The 20,854-nt window shown below is 36.8% G+C and overlaps 1 protein-coding gene across 1 annotated transcript in view; it reads right to left on the bottom strand.

Moving 5' to 3' along the window:
* LOC104276692 (membrane-associated guanylate kinase, WW and PDZ domain-containing protein 2-like) overlaps positions 1-19,502 on the bottom strand; it is a gene marked incomplete at its 5' end in the record, with an annotated part of 275,138 nt that extends 255,636 nt beyond the window's left edge. Inside the window, one exon of the mRNA XM_009873105.1 lies at positions 19,386-19,502. Within this exon, the coding sequence (XP_009871407.1) occupies positions 19,386-19,502 (117 nt within the window). The remainder of the gene's footprint in view (positions 1-19,385) is intronic.
* Positions 19,503-20,854: the final 1,352 nt, after the last annotated feature.

The raw sequence follows: 20,854 nt of genomic DNA, 5'->3' as shown, positions 1-20,854 counted from the left end.
CCTGTGTACCATCGTCTAGGTGTTCCTGCTCCAGCGGCGGGATTGGACTAGATGATCTTTCGAGGCCCCTTCCAGTCCCTAACATTCTGAGATTCTATGTGATTCTGTGATGTGTGACAATTATCTAAAATTACTTAATTACCTATATAGCATTGTTCACACATCAGAACATCGAGAAAGTTTCCAGGACAGCGTGCAGCTGGTGCATAAGGAGCTCTCCCCACAAAGGCTTCTCAGGCACCCTTAAGGGTTGGTAGCATTAAGGGAGCTTGATGTTTCAGACTCTAAAAGAAAATCCCACGGAGTGTGGAACGGAGTGGAGATACCATGGCCAAGCTCTGTGAACACAAAGAAACCTGGAGATCTCAAGGAGCCAGTCGACTGCACATTTACTGTCCTGGGCCAAGAATCTATCATCTTTTGATAGATGCTGTCCTTCGGGTGAACTATGCTCATGATAATATCATTATAATATCAAAACACACCTCCATCCCAAAAGCCACCCGCCTCAGAGGTGCGATCATCTCTCACCGAGCTTCCCCATTGAACTTTTCTAGTCCATACCATTAAATGCAAAGTAAGGAAAATTTACACCAATCAGAATAAAGACATGCATGACTAGAGTCACTCAAGCTCCACCTGAAAGGTAACAAATAATAGAAAAATGGCCCAAGAGAGGGGGAACTTTAGGGAAGATAATACCACAGCCAGGGAAGACATTACCACCAATTACCTATGGATTCTGGGACCAGTCAATGGGCTGAGTCTCTCTTCCCCCTCATAGGGACGCCTTTGGGCAAGATCTGAACACTTGGCTATACCAAGTGCTGCCCCAGAGTACTTAGAAAACCTTTATAGAATTGCTTTGTAATTTAACATACTTGTAGCCAGGCTGTATCTTCTGTACTTTTGTATGTGCTTTACAGTCAGTCACTGTCACCGGCAATCAAAACTAATTTGTGTATCTGTTACTTCAATAAACTTTATTTGATTCCTATCTGGCCATGTGAGTCCCTGTTGGCACTGGCACGTTGAGTTTGGCCACGTGAGTTCGTGAGGGAACGCCTCCACTCTTGTGAAGGTTGGCCTGTGAGTCCAGGGGCGCTGCCTTACCGAAGGCATGTTGGCGTGTTGCTTCAGTAGTCCAGAATACTAAGACTGAATTGGTCATTAATCAGAACCTAAGCCTAGCTACCCCCAGCCCCTCTCACATCTGAGGACAAGCTGGAACACAAGGGTGTTTAGTTTCTGCTAAACTGGTTTGCCCTCCCTTTTGGCGTAACAAGTACCTGTGTATTGGGACTTTTATTAAAGCACAAAGCAAGGAATTAGTACAGAGAGAGGGTGGAAGCAAAGCTAAAAGCACTGTGTGCAGCAAGATATTTTTACCTGAAATCTATCTGGAGATTACTTTTTTCCTGGTCTGAGCAATTTTTTAGAGTTTGATTTTAACAATATTAATTAAATATATTTAACCTGATAGCATGTTCCACTGCACATTATACTTGGTGATATGAAATCATATTATGAATCTCCATTAATCTGCCTTCACAACAAACCTACAAAGGTTATTACTTCTCTTTTTTTTTTTTGTATATGAATAAAATATATTTCCAGCAGAAATTCAGTAACTTTATTAAGGTCACAAAGAAAATGGGAGATACCCTAAAATGAAGTGAATACTTTTTTCACCCTAAATAACTTCCACATCTAACCACAGGTTGATCTTAATTTCTTACAAAACATACAGTCAGATCCAGCATAAAATCCTGTGAAGTTTGGTCACCTTTGTAATAAATATTGGGCACGTGAGATCAGCATATCTCAATCTGCTCCTGTTTGAACTATCTTTCTTGCACGTAAACTGATGTTTGCATCTTCCCACTAAGAGAAACCATCAGATTCATGATCATTTATTCAAGCATGTTTCGATTCAATTAAATTAAACATGTTCAAATCATTTCAGTTCCACTAATTTACGTGCCCTTGTCTATCACTTGTGAAGCTGAGATTAAAAATTACTTATTAAAAAAAAATCCTCAATAATTAACCAAGAAACTATTAATGTGTACATTCTTTTATTTTACTCAAATGCTAATGTACTGAGGCAAGAAAAATAGAGACATACATACTAAAACCAAAGGTGAATGATGAATAATAAATAAGATTCAAGACTGCTTTTATTGTAAATATTCAGATAATCTAGAAAGCTTTAATTCTCAAGGATGGTGAACTTAACTAAATATAGACTTTTTCTCTGTAGCAGCAGTATATAAGTTTCTCCTTTACCGTAAAAGTTTGGTCAAAACCATCTCTTCTCTCAGAAGGACGATCTCCTAATTTCTCATGCCATTCCCTCTTGCAGACTTTGGATTCATTCTCGATTCCTCACAGGAGGAATGGAAAAACATGTCTGAGCACCTCTGATTAAAAGACAGCCCATGGACGTTTCTTGGTAAGGAACATTATGTCCTACTATTGTGCGTAGAAAATTCCCTCAAAGCTCACTTCACGCTATCATTTAGACAAAACCATCTCATTTTAAACAGCATATCATTACACCGTATTTCTGAGCTTCCCCAGCATCCACATTGTATTTTAAGTGCTTTTGATTTTACCAGAAAACTTGAAGAAATGTTTACGATTAAAAGAGCATAATCTACATTAACTGACAGCAGAACATTTAAGTTATTATTCTTTTCCTTTACCATAGCTCCACTTTGGTTTTCTAAAGAATGCTACTGGCTTCCTCAGCTGATACATGAATAACTGCTTGGCACAAAGATCACAAACTAGCTCTCTCACATTCTATTAATTATTTCATGGCTCACATAAACTTTACACAGCTACTGTAGAAAAACAACACAATCTCAGTTTTATGTACACTGGGCTAGACACGCTCTAAGCAATCTTCCGCTTTTTCAGAATTTTTCTTTATATTTGTTTTCTGTATCACACCAGATTGTTAGCTGCAACTGCCAACACATATTTTATTATTGTTCTTTCTTCCAACAATGTCAGAATAATTGCATAGAACTAATAAGAGATTTGAAAAAAGTGTAAATCTATATGCAGAAAGTTGCCCTTAAAGGCCAACTAAAGCTTTTTTTTAATATTTAAAATAATACTGTGTTGCCTACTAAAAAATTGCTTTAGTGTCCATATTTACTGAGAGCTGTAGTGTACATTAAAATGGGCTTGAAAACTTATTTTCCAGGGTATTCTTTACTGTTAATGGTAAAATAAGCAGGAACAAAATAAGATAAAAATCTAAATTTCTTTCCCTCCCCCCAAAATGTTATTGTTTCATTCAAGAAAGGGAAATATAAATTGTTGGATGACTATCTCTCACTTGTAAGCTACGACAGAAGAACATTATTACACTGATCAACCATAGCACTCAAAAATTTAAAAATGTCATATTTTAGCAGTTGTTTTGATTCATCTCTTTTTGGATTTCTATTATAGCTAAATACTGAACGTATCACACAGTATTTTCCCCACAAGTTTGTCACTTCACGTAGTTATCCCCCTTTTTTTCATTTACCTTAGAGAACCTCATGCCCACCTCCTCCATCTACCCTCCTGCCATCTCAACCCATGATCACAAGACCCGGCAGCCTCATCACACTTCTGATTCTTGGTTCTCAGGCAGAAAATCAACATAAATGAGTGCAAGTGTACACAAGCTCACTCTGCATGCACTTTGGGCAGGAACCTGGAGAGCAGTCTCGGTGTGGCAGCATTCCTCACACAGAGGGTTGCACTACCACGGGCTGAGGCCTATGCTGGAGCTGCAGCCTCTCAGACCACCCCATTAGACCACATCTAACCAGCGCTTCCAGAGGAAGCTCACAGCTTATCAACATAGTGCATGTGCCAGGCACTGTTTGGGTATAATTCAAAATTTCCACTGAACAAAAGGCTGTTCACACAGCTTCCAGCTTCCCAGGAGGTCAGATCTTAACAGCTGAATCTTTCCTCCATCATCTCATCATCCATCACTGCTAACTCTATGTTTTCCTTCTCTTTTCCTCCGCCTCTACCAGTTAGGTCTTCTTTACCAAACAGCTGTCCCAGCTCACTCAGCTGCTCCTTTTGACATTGCTTGTGCTTTGGTGAAAATCCCTGGAACAGCCTGAATTCCTTCTCTACACTCCTAGTGTAGAGAAGTAGTCACTCCTAGTGTAGTCACTCCTAGTTCAAAAGTTGTCACAGAAGTAATTGAATCCTATGACCTACATTTGCTCCTCAAAAACACTTGGTTTATAGAATCATAGAATCATAAAGGTTGGAAAAGACCTCAAAGATCATCAAGCCCAACCATCAACCCAACACTACTGTGATCACTGAACCATGTCCTGAAGTGCCATGTTTACATCTTTTTTGAACACTTCCAGGGATGGCGACTCCACAATTTCCCTGGGCAGCCTGTTCCAATGCTTTACCATTCCTTTAGAAAAGAATGTTTTCCTAATATCCAATCAATTCCTCTTGTCCTATCACTTGTTACTTGGGAGAAGAGACTGAACTCTACTTCTCTACAACCTCCTTTCAGGTCGTTGTAGAGAGCAATAAGGCTTCCCCTGAGCCTCCTCTTCTCCAGGCTAAACAATTCCAGTTCCCTCAGCCATTCCTCATAAAACTTGTTCTCTAGACCCTTCACTAGCTTCATCCTTCTCTGGACCCACAAAATCACTCATTTCTTCTGGATCTGAATCACTCATTTCTTCAGAGGCATATGAATACAAAACATGATCATCTCCTCTTGTCATAAAAAATGCATCGTCTCCCTCCAACACTTACTGTCCTCTTCTCTCTTTCAAGGAAATGAATGCCTTTTGCCTGTGTGAATGGTCCATGCTCTGCTCTGTCTCTCTACACAGTGGCACATGTGGGCTAAAATACCACCAAATAAAATCACCTTTATGAAAATGAAGCCACACAGAACAGTAGTTTTACACCTGGCCTTTACCTGAGATAGGTGTAACTGGGTTTAGCAGTGAAACCTGCTCCAACTTTGGAAAAGGAAGAATGGGTAGATCCTCAATTACAGCTGCATTCAAGCATGCTATTGCTTATAATAATGTTTAAGCTGTAACATGGCATTTATTTGCAAAGGTAAATATTAAAGAAATATTAAAAAAAAATTACCTTGCCAAAGGTATCCCTTCCCAGGCAGTAATTATGACAATCGGCACTTCACTGTGCTGCAAAAGTGAATTCTTTCATAAAAATAATTGAAAACAATTTTCTTAATTGGAACTTGAGGGTGAACTTTTTTAACTATGGAATTGACAATAACAACATTATTTAAAAGGAACAATAAAGCTCCTGCTTTTTACATTTGCAACCTTTTACAGTTACATGATTAAACTTTTACCTAATTTCTTTTGTAATTCTGGAGAACAAAGCAATTTACAAGTCTCTGTAGAAAATGCCTCAAAACTACCAATTTAATTATTTTGATACTCCAGGAACATATTTAGCTCAGATCAGAGCTATTTGTGCCAATCTAGATCAGTAAAATCATGAGTGCTATTAGAATTCAGTAATCACCTAGAAATGAAACTTGTTTCCTTGTTAGCATAGCAAGGTTAAAGCCTGAGACAGTGCTAAGCTCCAAAACTCCCCCAACATGAATTAAGTTATACTGATTGACATGAGCAGTGAATTAGTTGCTGGTATATATTCAGAATAAAGAAAATTCTTAAGAATACTAACTTAAAATTCACTGTAGAGAATAAGTTCCAAAAGAAGATGAGAAGAGTTCTAGGAGCAGACGTAATTCAGCTATTAAATCAGTAAGGTACTGCTTTTGTCACACTCCAAGTCCCCTGTTTCACCAAAGTCCTTCTGAGTCCTGCACTTTAGACCTTGACCTCAGGGGATGCTGTGTGGCTCACCAAGAGCATATGGATCCCTTTACATCTGCAACCCACACAGGCATTGTATTCTCCCTGCATGTATGAATACAGTAACCACAGGCAGCATGAATAAGCAACAATATATATCATAATTAATATAACATCTACATAGATTCAAACGCCCATTGTTAAATACAAAATTCAACCTTTTTAGAAAGAAAGAGAACTACAATGCATGCTTTAGTTGTCAGGCAATGAATTTTCATTTGAATAGTACAATAAAGGAGGAAAAAAAAAGATGAAACTGAAAAGAAAATTAGGAAGAAGTGGTTTATTTAGTTGTCAACTCCTTTTGTTTGCATTTATGTAAAATAGGCCGTTTCCTTAAATCACCAAACAACTCTAATAATAGTTTTTACTTTTATGGCATTGTTCATCTGAAATATCTTGCAGAATCCTGACCCATCATTCAAGTTTTCTCTATGAATAATACACAAGTAGCATCATATCCAACCAACAGTATCATTGCAGCACTACTGTATTCGTGGATAAACTGAAATACAGAGAACCAAACTCTTGCCTCTGTGGGTGGCAAAAAAGCCCAAATTCTTATGACAGAAATATAGGTGGTCGTGCTGCCTGCAGAGAATGAACAGAAAAGTCACGCTCCTGTATTTCTGGCCTTGATAAGTGAGACTGTGTAGTTAGGCTGTGCTTATCTATGCTAATCTCTTCCCTGCAGAACTCATTAGTGGAGCTGGAGACTGACAGGAAGGTGAGGTTGAACTCTCTTTGCTGCTAGTCCCTCCCATGCTATAGGATGGTGGTTGTTTGCCTCAAGCCTCTTAGTGACACAGAAAGAGAACTAGTATATGGCCCAGATTTAACAATGCATCTGGCCAGAATCATGAATCTAACCAAGGACAGTGAGAACATAACCCAAACTCTGACTCCCAACCTTTTAAATCATCCCACAAAACAAGAAGAAAAAATGAAAAAGCTACACGTGTGCTAAGGGACATATTTTTAAAGTTCTACGGTTGCCTTGATATAATATCAGCAAAATAATATTTGCCAAGATGATGTGATATTCTTCAGCTCCCAGAAGTGAAAATTGGGCTATATCATTCAGAATCAGTTTTCTCATCTCAAACTTGGCAGCACATCTCATTGGAAAATATGCTTGGAAGTACACTTCTGTGAGAGATTCACGGAGCAGTGGAGACAAAGCTAATGGAACATTTAACTATGTCGTATGTTTTTATAAGTGGAGATGAAGGGAAAGAAATCCTTCCCATCAGTCTACAGGGTCACTATTTTCTGTTTGTCTCTACCTGTTTTTTTCTAGCACAGCCACAGCCACCACACTGGGTAGGACTGCATTGCTCCTGCTGGCTTCTTCATATTGGCCAAGGAAATTGCTCTTTAAGTGTTCCCACATAATTTGTTGCCTCTCTTTGAGGTATGAATGGAGAACTGGGGTATGTAGGGAGACTACAGCATCCTATGGAGTACTGTAAGGAGACACACATTTCCCGGTGGGCCACATGCTGCAGTTCTGTGCGACACTGCGAGCAGGGACAGTACACAACTTGGGGAGAACAGAGCAACTCTGCATGAAATGTAAAGGCATGGTATGGACCAAAACATAGACGAACCTATTTTCCATCTCTCTAGAAAATCCTCTTTCTCTCCTCCTTCTGCATTGTTACTGCACTAAATCAGAAGCAGTTTCTCTAAGCACATCTAAAACCTATGACGGAGTACCTCACAGGAAGAAAAGACATTTTCAATCTCATGCCATGATCCTGCACCACAAGTGGACTGGAAGCATCATAGTACTGCAGAGTTTCCTTTGCAAAACCTCTGGAATAATCAGGTTGAGAGTCTAGTTTCTATAAATACTCACTGTATTCTTATTTCTACAAACTCTTACATCTTTATTAATCCTTCTGGCCAACAGTGTGAAGTGCTTCGTGCTCTGAATTTAAAGGACCTGACGACATTGATCTCAACAAGATTTAACTCTGAAGGATCGTTAGTGTTGCGCAGATCATGTTTTTTATAGGTGCTAAATGGAATCACATAATGAAAGAAAATTAAGCTGCTATAAACATCACTGTATCATCTGAGGAAGTGGTGCATTATTTTACAAATATGCAGCAAGTTAAGGCTTGTAGTAATTTAAAATTTTACCAGGGACATAGAGAACTAAATTAATTCTCACTTCAGTTCAGTGAAAGTTCATGATGATATTTTGCTCAAGCAGTAAAAAATGCATTCCAAGTTTTTACTGTGTCTAAGCCAGGCTAAGGTGGTAGTGCTCTTCTTCCGTTTAAGATCAGTCACAGCACAAATGGGGAAATTTTTTTAACTGCATGTATTTTTTAAATGGGATTTAAGGTGAAACTCAGTTTAAACCAATGGTCTGGTTTCAGATTTGAGTATTTGAAAAAAATCAGGAAATTGTAGAAAATCTTCAATGGACTACACAATCCTTTATAAATTTATGTTCAGAAGTTACCTACATGCTCCTTCCACTACCCACACAGCTTCACAGACAACTGCCACATGGTTTAATCCTGTGTTGGGTAGCCTGAGACCTGGAGGTCACTGGCGTCACTCCATGGCAGGATAAGAGGTGCATTTTTTGCTCAGAGCTTACTGTCTCTCCAAACCCATAATTACCTTCTTAAAATTCAGCTTTTGTCTAGTCTTTAGTAACTGTTTATGAGCACAGGCAGTTCCAGTGTAGAGGGAAAGACCAATTATTGTACTTTACATTGCAGTCTGTGCCATAGTGTGTCCTTAACACCCTCAAAAACTCCTCCGTGTTTCCAAACTCAGTGAAAATTACCATTAGAAGGTTGAAGGGACTGATGAGTTGTAAGAATTTATCAGGGGAGTTCTGCTTTTTAAAAACAAAAGTGATATATGTTGTACATAAATGTTTAACATCTTTTTGCTAAGCTTTACGCATGACCTTGAAAGGAAACTCTAGAAGGGATACTCCTTCAGCACAGAACATTGCAACCCGGTTTCAAGAATTTCAGCTAGAATCTTTACATTTTGAAGTCATGATTAGGTTTACTTGATGTAAAGCTACCAAAGAAGATGTATCATTGCCCCAGTGTTATGGAAATGCTGGTATATGTGCACACTGCCCACTACATGAAACCCTCATTGAAAAATGACATCACTTTCCAGGTCCATTCTGAGCTAAAGGAGAAAGCTGCAGTTCAGTTTCCCCCATGATGTGTCTGCAGTTCAGGCCACTCCACTGCCTGATGAACAAAAAATGTCAGACACAAAAAGCACAGGCATTTGTTTTTAAAACGAACCCTTCTACTTTATCTTTTCCAATTTCCTTTATGCTCATCTGCTTTTAAAGTTCCTTCTTTTGTAGGAGAGAACTTAAATTTGTAACCTTTTTTTACAAAAAACCAAACCTTTAATCTTTATTCAGAATTCTCTTTTATGATGCTAATGGAAGATTATACAAGAAATAACATTTTCTTATGTTTATTATTGTTGCTTTAATCTTCCACTTTTAATAAAGAAGGGACAAAAAGAGACAGTATAATTGCATCTTGCAGAAGCCATTTCTTTTAAACTTTACTACTTTTTCAGAACTTTTAGAAGAATTTCAGTAAAATGGGAACTACTTAACAGAAATAAATTCTCGAAAGCATAGAGCTTGGACATTTTCCTCAACTTAGTAGGCACAAAAAGTTCTTAGAAATACAGTGCCTCACAGACTTCAAATATTTCAGTGAAAAAATGGAAGCTAGTGGAATTGTGATCGCCACTGAATTCCTCACATAACCTGTCTTTTTTTCTGCTTCTTTCCTTCAGTTCAGAATGAACAGCTCTGATCTAGACCAGAAATAATCTTACATCTTGCCCAGAAGAGTCTGAAAAGTAAAAATCTCTGCAAAAGCCCATCAGACGTATCAGAGTTGGTAGATGCAAATTGAGGATAATGACAGGAAAGAACAAGAGTAGTTAAATGCTCTCTTTTTGTGAGGATGATGAAAGAAAGGATTTTCCCCAAAATGCATCTCTCTCTTCCAGAATATTGCATTATAAAGTACAAAACCAGAATGACAACTATTCTCTGAAAGCTTTAAAATCCAGATTACGAAATTGTTTCTGCTATAATTGCCATGTTTCTGAGTCAGTACAATTTTAACCATGTATTTAAATAATAGTGAGTTGGTGCCCAAATCTTCATACAAGTATAGATGCTTTTCATTGTAGATAAAAGTGACTGATGATCTCATGGCAAGTTTTGAAGCATTACAGGAAATTATCATTATTTTTGAAGTGTACAAAGATAAACCAAAGATAAGATAAACTGTATTATAGCTAATCTCATTCTAAATGATACATGGGGGAAAAAACTTGCCCCACAGGCTTTGGTAATGTATAGAGAACTCTACATTATTTGACATATTTCTTGAATGAAACCCTGAATAGTCAAATGACTCACTACCCAGCTGTGCATTTCATCATCTCCTCACAGGACTTAGAATGAAATCAAGAGAAACATCGAAATATGAAAACAGAGTAATTTTTTATCCTATCCTTGAGAAAGTAGCTGCACTCATACACATGCAATGATTTTGCCATCTTTTGCAAATAAATTGTTTCTATTCAGACATGAAAAATAGAAAAAAACCAAAAGTATGCAGGTACCTGGACCTTGTGAGCTGCAACTGAGTACAGGAGGAGGCAACCAGGAGAAGCTGCATGATGACCGCAGACTGAGGGACTTTATACCAAAGGGAAAGCCTTTTTATTATTTGAGACTGCACAGAACAGAACAGCTACGCTGAGATTTATGGAGGGTTTGGATAGACAGAATGAAAGGGCAGTAGCTCAGCTCTTCATCGCATGTGACATCCAAAACGGTGAAGAGAGCTGCTACAGCAGCAACACAAAACCAGTCAGCAAATGCAGGCAGTGCTGATAACCTTCCACAAGCAGACAGACATTGCAGAGGCTCAAAATCACTCAACATTTTACTGAAAGACAATGCAGAACACCGATAAAGGAACAAGATTTTTTTAAATTTTTTTTTTTTAACAGATGCTGCTACTACTACAAGGAAATCTTAGGTAAAAATGGCTTCTAAAAGGAAATCTTGCCAAATCACCATTTTGAATGGCACAATAGTTTACATTTTCAAATGAATTAAAGGTCATTAAGTGAGAGGCTATTCTCTGGATACTAAGAGCTCTTCAAGAAGGAGTACAGTGCAGTTTGCATTTGCCAATTAAATGAAGTCTCCTATGAAATGAGTGAATCATAGCTTGACAAAGGGCTACTGCATGAGTCTCAACACACCTGACATCAAACTTTCCAGGAAGTGCTCCACTTCTGCAGAGGAAAAAAAAAAAAAAATTCTATTTTTGCCAGAAGGTATAGTGTGGTTTTGATTTAAAACTTAAAAAAAAGAAGACATTTCTGTGTTTCTCTAAGATTAAAAAATGCCAAACCACAGGTCAAGCATCCAATCAAGTCAGTACCAATGAGGGCTGAAGAACTCATACCAATGAGTTGAAAAGAAAGCTTATCAGTCAATCAAAAATGGGAATCAGAAAACACAGACGACTTGAAATAAGGAATAGTGTGCATTTTGTCATTTAGCTAAAGGCCACTTGAACACAGGCAGAGAGAGAGTGCACCATGGGCAGCCTAGAGTGTACTTCATTCTTTCCTACGTATATAATTAACTAGTATTTTTGTGAATAATGTGAAAATATCTTAGCAACATATCACATGTATTAATGACTATTTTTGACAAAAATAGTCAGTGGAAATACATTGATAAAATAATGACATGTGTAAATTATTATTATGAAATTTAAAAATAAAATATCTAATCTATTAACTGGAAGGCATATTGTTTTCTAGATCCTTTTATATATGCCCACGCCAACCTCTTAAAATTCAAAGACAAGAATTTTAAAACCCAAATTACAACACTGCTCTTGCATTTAAATCCAGATGGCTGCTTCCATTTGAAACACAGTCTGAAACCACTGCATCAATATAATTATTTTTTTTAAACAAAAATATATTTCTGCCAGCTCCACAGCAAGAACACTTCACTTTTCAGAATCATCGAAATAGATTTGACAGAATTTTTTGAATAATCCATATTAGATTGATAGCTAGTCAAGAGGTTGATGTGTTAATAACAGTAATAGAAGAAGAAAAGTGCATTGGACAGAATCAAAACCTGGAGATGCAGGAGAAATATAAAGTTGTGACAAACAGCTGTGGGACAAAACCAGTACAGTGGTAACCTCGGGATAAAGGGAAATAGAAAGGAAAAGACTTGCAGAAGTTTTCTACCAGTAAATTATAAATTAATCTCACCCCTACTGATAAAACCAAAGCTTCTGTTGCTCTTCAGATGTTAAAAAGCACCTCTTTAATCTTCATTGTCTCTCACAGGGGTTTTTGGTGTGTTTCTTTTTGTTTGTTTCTTTTTTTTTCTTTTTTTCTTGAAACGTTATTTATTCTAGTCAGGCTACTTTTGAATTTAAAACATGGTGCCACTAGGAGCACTAGTCTATTGACCTTGGCTTACCATGCACAGAAGGTTTGAATTTCTTTCTTTTTTTTCCTAAGACACAGAAAACATGAGATGTACCTTTTTCTTGAAAGGTGGGGGCATGACAAAAATCTCAAAGCTTGAAAAAAGCTTTCAAGTAGTCTCAGTCATATTATCTCAGTAATGTAATATGGCTGTGACCTTCTAAATGGAAGGGAGCAGTGGCACCGAGCATGGTGTCCAAACAAGCCAGCAAGGGCCTGAGCTCCAGCTGGTGTGAGGAGGCTACTGAACTGCAGGTGCAATTTGGAGACACAGACGTGAGCAAGCTAGTTATTTGGTGAGCTTGACCTTGCCCAACTGCTTAACAATTTATATAAACTGTTCAATATGCACCATACAATCTATTCACAAGGAAGTCCATCCTCACTACCATTGAGTTGCTTTGTCGTGATTGTAGGCAAAAGCTGCAGAAGAGAAAAACGAAAGCAGAGCATCCTGTCAAAACTGATATTGGACTTTTTTATTCAATGATGCAAATGCAGCTTAATTTTGTCATCCAATTCAGAATATCAATTCTTTTACGCAACTCTTATTTCTCTTTTGCACTTGTTCTGAATTTCTAAGAGTAGCTATTGGTGCTCCATATTCATTGTTAGTTGCTCTTCAGATGAAAATTACTAAATAAAGATTATCCACTGTGTCTTCTACAGACTGAGCGAAGACAGAAAATTAAAAAAAAAAAAGCTTTACATGATATTAAGAAAGACAATAAATGCAAAAGTTATCCAAAGACATTAAAAGTTCCAAAATGAGGAAGCTTTTTGAGGCAACTTCCATCTAAGCAGTTCTAACGTTTCCAGGTGAATTCCATTACCTACGCTTTATAAAAAAACTTGCACAATCTGGCACACACTTCTGCCTTTATGTAAAGTACCTTAGCTTCCCTCAAAAAAAAAATAAATCAATTTTTTGAGCTATTTGACTGCATATGGAAGCTAAATTTATCTAGAGGATATAGCTTAAAATCATTTAATATTAAAGCAGTTCAGAAAGACCATGTAGTAAATGAAAAATGGTATAGAAATCAGAGGAATGCTTATGTTCAATAATGCTGCAACTTGTTAAACATATTTTTATAATTCTTATAATTTATTATTTCTTATAATTTCAAAGATAGTTTTGTTGTTTCAGAAAAAAGGTCAACAGTACATCCAAGACCTTCAGCCTGGAAAAGCCTGCTGTCATACGGAAATATAGGCTGTACCCAAACTTCAAGCTGCTTAAGGTCAGTCAAGAGCTGTGACTTGTACTTGTAAAATAAGTCAATTGTGGCCTTTTCTGTTATTTTCTGGTTTTGTTCTGCAGAGAAAAGGTACTTTATAAGATTTATGCTATTGCTTCTCTAGTTTCCTGCTGGTTCTCAAGTAATCAATAAGATTAGTGCTATCATCAAAATCCATTTGAGACTGTCACTATCCTTTACCCTTTTGGTATCATGAATTAGAGAACTCATTCTGTAACACTAGAAAGCCTCTTCAAAGTTTAAAGAAAAATGGATCAGTTTTGAGGGGCAATCAGCACACATATTTTAACTAAACTTCTCATCTTGCATAATTCCTGTATTATAACACATAAAGTAATTATATACAGATATGACTAGCAACCAAATCTGCTTTCCATAGACATTAGTCTTTAAACCTGGTGAACATCACTTAAGGAAGGTATTTTTTAAGGAAGATATTATTTTGTAGGAAAACTGCTTTTAAAAAAGTCAATTTTGCAATTTAAGAACTTTTTCCAGCTTTTTTTTTAACTATAAAAACGTCTAGTGACTTTAGTGGTATTACATCAACTTTCCAGTTAGAAATGCATTATATTAGCTGTTATACAAATAATTTATATCGGCACTGCTGTATATAAAAAGAAGTCACTGATTTTGGATGATTTTATTTTGAAAATGGGAAAGAAAACCTTTTTGTCAGATGCAATTTGGGTGCAAGGATTTCAGAGAAACAGAAACTGCTGTAACTGTATAGCCAATGAATACATCATAATGTCTTCATATGATCTTTTAGGGGACATATAAGCTGTAATATTGTAAGTGGTACAAAACCACTGCTCTTTATTTTGTTACATGTGCTCTCACTTTACTACAGCTACACCATATCAGACACCTTCCACCTTCCTTTTGTCCTAAGCAGTCTTTATTTTCTTTGGACCCCTGCTAGTTTAAGGTGAATATTTAGAACAGATGTATTAATTATGGAATAGCTGAGAGTTGATGCCCTCGATATGTAAAGCCAAGAAATTTCTGAGAAAAGGTGACAGAAATGATATATGTATCTCTCTCATGACTGAAAACCAGCACAGTATTTTCTATCAGCGTTGCTATTTGTAGACATACTTTGGGCATTTGTTAACCCTAGACCTTAATTAAGATAAAATTGTAATTCACTTTGACAAATTAAAAAAAAAAACAAAAGTGGTTTTTGCTTGGTTTTCTTTTCATCCACAGATTCCTACTGATGGAGAGGCAGCAGAGGGCCAACTGTAACCTGTACCACCCTGCTCTGAAACAGACAACAAAAACCATAAAATCATGTGGAAAAGTCAATATCAGGGTGCATAAGCCAATCTCTCTTCACCAGACATACCAAGTGTCTTCAGAGAAACAGGTGAGTGCACTGTGTGCATGTTCAGGACGCAATTAGGATTACTAAAGGTAGCAGTGGAGAAGAAAGCAACGTCCACAGGCACCAGTTTGACCAGCACTCTACCTCATGCAAGTCAGCTCAGGCACTGTCTATGCTGCAGGCTTATTTGTCTGCTGTTCTTTGCCTTCTCTACTTAGGCTGTCAGTTATTTGAATCGGTGACCTCCCCATTATCTGCTCCTACACATGTCTGTGCTGCATATAGCACAGTGGGGCCCTCATCTCACATAATTACCTGTTTTGTTTAATTTTCCTTAAGAAAAAAGGCTGAACATGCTTGCCAGTTATTCCTCTTTAAATACACCTTGGAGGTGTGCTCCATTAGATACGCAACAACAAGAACATTTCCCTAAAGCTCTGCATCGCTCTATTATCAGCCATCAAAGTCAAATCTAAGCAATAACTAACACTTATCTGAAAGAATGAAGTAATCATTAAAGTTAGGTACTGTTATTTCCAGTGATACGGACATTTCTTGGCAGTATAGTGTGCTAAGCACACGCTATTTTACCCTAAGAATAGTTCCATATGACGTCAAACTGGCAGATCTTTTAACCGACCACATCTGGACTTTCTAATTTGTTTAAAAACAGATCTGTACACTGAATTGCCATTCTTGAAAGATATTTTTGACACTGAAGAAACTTGTAAGACAAATATATAAAACCACCGGCAAGTCTGTTTCATACATTCCCCTTTGCTCTTGGCTACATACTTTTTAGAAGAGGAACAAAGTAATTTACAACTGAAATTTGAAAGGCCTCATATTTGTCCAAATATAGATTTTTCAGATATATCTCACATCCTTATTCAGAACAGCAGAACCACACACACAGAGCATCTGTGGGAGATGTACCCTCGCCCAATATACAGTTATTATCCACGTGACTTCTCCTGTTCTTTCCTCACATTTAAATTCAGAAACTTCAGATGAAAACTTGGGTATGTAGTTGGGATTTCCTTCAGTATTTACTCAATATAGTCACTCCCTTTTTACAGTGACTGATATAAAAGGTATCAGAACTGATACAGACTACTGTTGTATGATAACACCTGTCTAGGTTAACACCAAACTGACAGAAGACCACTGTCCAATCTTCCTTCTCAAGAGTGAACATTCCCTTTGATATTATCTGCAACATTCTATCTTTTAAATTTTTTCAGTTTCTTGACCTTGTCTTTTTTGAGCTTTATTTCTTCTCTATCTCAGCTTCAAATCAACAAAATTTCTTCTTCATAGTCTTGTTTATGCATGGGTTTCATCACTGCTGTCACACAGCTCTCGAGACAGAGCTAGTTAATGGCTGCATCTTGACTGATGCAAATACAATCGCACATTCTGCCCTGGAATATGTGCATGTAATTCCTGTTGATAATGCAGTGAAAATCAATTTTATATGGCACTGAGGACTTCAACCACTTCTGGAAGGCACCTTCGACTTTTAGGGTTACACAGTCATTTCTAATTTGGTAGAAGTTGCACTGAATTATTAGAGAAACAAACCCAACTAGTTCATCCCATCCACAGGGGCCACATTTTCTGAGGGTAGAACTGATCCATTACTGTTACACCATGAGTTTCTGACACCTTTGGTACACATGGGAAATATACTTGTGTAATGCACAATTCTAATTCTTATTCAGTAAATACCAGCTTACCTGTTTTAAGTACACTTGCCTTAGCTTGATTTAAAATAGCTATAGATTTAGTTCTCTGCTTCCGAGTTTCGCAGAGAATACTCACTCATTTCATATAAGTGAAAGGTGTCTTAATCTGACCTGGAAGGCTGAGAAACCAGTGGATCCTGCCCACTGCACCGCTAGGGCCACTGCTGCCAGTCTGAACAAAAAGCAAAGAACAGTAAAACCTCAAGGTCAAGGACTCTCTTTCAAAGGTTCTCCTGGTTTCACTAGCAATTACACGTCTGTAACTGAGGAAAGATTGTAGGTGCATTTTTAAAGGCAAAAGGTTGACACCTTTTCAGATTTTTTTTCTCTTTAAGTTACAACCTTGCCATTGGAAATCAAGGCTACGTTGCTGCAGTTGGCTTTCTCTATATATTTTTATGAAGAAGAATTCAACCACATTGAGTGCTGCTTTTCCTGTGTTGGCATCCATTGCAAGACCTGTAAGAAGTACATGGTCAATCTGTACTCCTTAGTGAACGTGTGGGCAAAGGTGTACTCAGTCAAATATTACTGCTGTGTACTAGAGAAATCTCCCTACCAGTTGTAAAGCACAGTGTTTGGACAGCTAACCATTACACTTAGCTTATGTACAGAGCTTCAGAAAAAACCTCCAACTGCCCAAAGCAGAAAATACTGAATACCAGCACCCTTGAAAACTAAGTTCATGATTCAAAAATCAGTTAAAGTTATATGAAAAAAAAAGAAAACACTGGAGAATATCTTCCCTCCTAAACATGAATGATGGAGATAAAATAAAATTGCATTAAAACAAAATTCGCCACAGCTATGATGGAGGGGAAATCTGGGTTGCAATGTATGGTGCCCTTTTTATTTACTTAAATTATGAAAACTTCTTTCACTAACTACATACCACCTTGTCTGCATTTGTTAATTTCTTTCTTTTAAACACCCACATTCCAGAAAGGCTCCTTGAATAGGATTTTCAATGAAGTTTCAAGGAAAATATGCCACTTGGGCACTATTTATTTTTTTTCTATTTTTACAATTTACAGCAGGAAAAAAAAAAAGGTATTATTAAGAGTTTACAGTGTTTATAGGTTCCAAACTGTTGTCTTCGTGGCTGTAGTGCCACTTTTTGAATGATAAATTTGCTTCTGAGACTACTGTAATTCACTTGACAAGAGAGAACATTTTACTATTGCCTTGATTAAAAACAAAACAATCTGAAAAACTATTCATCATGCCCATACTGACAAGAGACACTATCTGTTAAATGTGTGCCTTGTTTGAAATATTGTTGGGTTTTCCTGCTTTTTAATCTGGATCTCCATTATTAATAAACGTGTGCTGGGGCTATAATAAGGATACTTGTATGATAATGACCTTACCAGACATCCTAAGAAGTGGGATTTAATCTCAAAATATATTTGTGCTTGCATCTGCACTTCAATTGCGATGTTTTTCAGCACCTTCAGACAAACCTAATTAATCATAAATCTCACAAAAATGCAGTGGTTTTGATTTTCTGCATAGAGGCGGTCATTTTGCAATGTTTTACTCCACCTTCCTTTCTAACCAAATAGAATTCCTGAAATTAAGACTATTTCTTTATCTTCTGCTTCCAAAACAAAAGTGAAATGCTTGAGCGTCTTTCTATGGTGGAGCTTTCCAAATCTCCATTTTTTAATGGCATGCGGAAGCATTCACAACAGAGTTTTCAAGAAGCGTCCACCCATTACCATATAAATAGCACAGTCATTTACTCAATATGCTTTCCTCTTCCAGTGTCCAGTCTACAAGTTCAAATGTGCACCCTTTTTTTGCCAAAATCAGAAGGAGCATTTTTTGTCTACTAAGCAATTACTTTATAAGGGAAGAATAATGGAACTTCAGTCCATTTTAAATGATATATTGTCTGTCATTCAAGTAAATCTGTTCTGAGAGGTACAGCCCTGACAGTCAAACATGGTTCTTGTTACTCTGCTTAACCCCACGTGTACCAAAGAAATAGATAAATAATGTCAATAGCAACAAAATGATTTTAGAGGTTTTGGAATATTTCAGATATAGATACCATTGACTTACGAAACAAACAAAAAAAGAAAATGTATAAAATACAATATGAACTTGCATTGTCATTTCTGCTGTAGCTAAACAACAAAATTTCCTAGTTTGCATGTTTCCTCTGTTGCCCCATTGCATTCTAAACCCCATGGTATTATTATATAACGTGTAATACTGTGAAATACAAAGCAGATCAAACTCTTTCTTGGGCATCGGTTTAACCAGCCTAGAAACAGGTTTTTCTCTTTAAGTTTGTGATTATAAAACTACAGAATAAAAATATTATTATTCTACAATTACAGTTTTTTAAAACACCAGACATTTTCAGAAATTGATTCAGCATTATACAGTTCTGTTTCTCAGCAATATCACGGAAGACATGAACAAAGCCACTAACATATTTACAGGAAGACTGCTTCATCTACAATCCACCTCTTCACACCTTGCAAATGCCTCAGCAGCAATAATTGAGACAGTCTGTTGCCATTAAGAAAACAGATTTGTTCATCTCGACTCTACTCACATGGGACCGTGCGGAGGTAGAGATTGTCTCTTATGATCTGCTGGAGCTCATGGTCTACCGAACCTTTCTGGAACCGTAAATTGAGGTAGTGACGAAGGTCCTTATCAACAATGCCTCCTGTCAAGGGAAAGACAAATGAAAGCATGATTTAAAAATATATTACTTTGACGGAAGCAATGAATCACTAGTAGAGTCACGATGGATGACAGAAGCACAAAGAGCTTTCTGGTTAATGCATGTGGTTGGTATAACATTTAGTACTGGTGCTCATTAAGGTTGAAAAAAGTGAATGACAACCAACTGGCTAAATCTGTACAGTTCAGGAAATCCATATAGTATTACAGACATAGGTGCCAAGTTTTTCCTGCACAAACCTGGAGCATATTGTTATTACATAACGACCTACATATATACCTAAGTAATACATTATTAGGCATTATGGTCCCCATGACCTCGTAGCAGTTTCCCACCTACTTATTAAACCAGAAAAATTTGGTTCACAATTTCTCAGCAATGTTTGGTTCAAGTGTAACCAGAATAAAGTGCAGCTGTACTGAATGATCATATAAATGTGATAAAATCTTTTGTGTTATTTATTTCTGATAGCACTCAAGTATGAAAAATATATGATACGAAATGAGGGTACATATTTTATTTCCATACTGAAAAGCGTCATTAGTAATACAACGTCTCAGCTAACATTGCAAATGTCAAAAAAAGAAAGTTAAAACCCTTTTATTTGCCACTTTTAATTTAAGTTTAGGACAAAACAAGGTATAGTATTATTTAGCCATTAACTGGTGTATCGTGTTCCACTACTAAATGCATACTTACAAATCTAATCCAACATGATTAATAAACATTTCCCAGTATAGTTTATCTCAATTTCTTTTGACCTGGAGTATGGATCACGGTTATAACCATGGAAAAAAAAAATCTATAAATAACTGTTTCTTCCTTCTCTGAAATTCTAACACAAGAAAAATATAGAAAATCATTATTACTCTGAGTTCTGGCATACATTCCCTGAGAGGAAAATATGCAAGCAGATAGATCTCTAAACTGCAGCTTCATACACTCAACCTTAAAACATTTTTTTCAAACGGCATTTCCTATTGAACCCTCTGCCAAAATTCTTAGTGATTTGGTCTATATAAAGATTTTCCTGTAAAAAGGAACAAATAACATACCTACCTAATTATTTGAAAGTCACTGCAAAGCACAAATAGTTATAAATTAAAATATGTTACTCCTTCAGCTATTCCTATTTATCTGCCAATTACAAGATCATAATCTTATAATTGCTGATCTGTCAATAACTGCAAAACTTTTTGTTCCAAGTTTATAAAAAGCTTATAAATATTTTCTCTTGTCTTTAGCTAAAGGCAAAAAAACCCCAAAACCCACCAGGCTTTCATAATCAAAAGAAATGGGAAAAAAAAAAAAAAAAGCCTCAACTCGTGAGAGAC

This window comes from Apaloderma vittatum, unplaced genomic scaffold, assembly GCF_000703405.1.
Source record: "Apaloderma vittatum isolate BGI_N311 unplaced genomic scaffold, ASM70340v1 scaffold430, whole genome shotgun sequence".
NCBI lineage: Eukaryota > Metazoa > Chordata > Aves > Trogoniformes > Trogonidae > Apaloderma > Apaloderma vittatum.
This window is presented reverse-complemented; position numbering and strand designations above follow the sequence as displayed.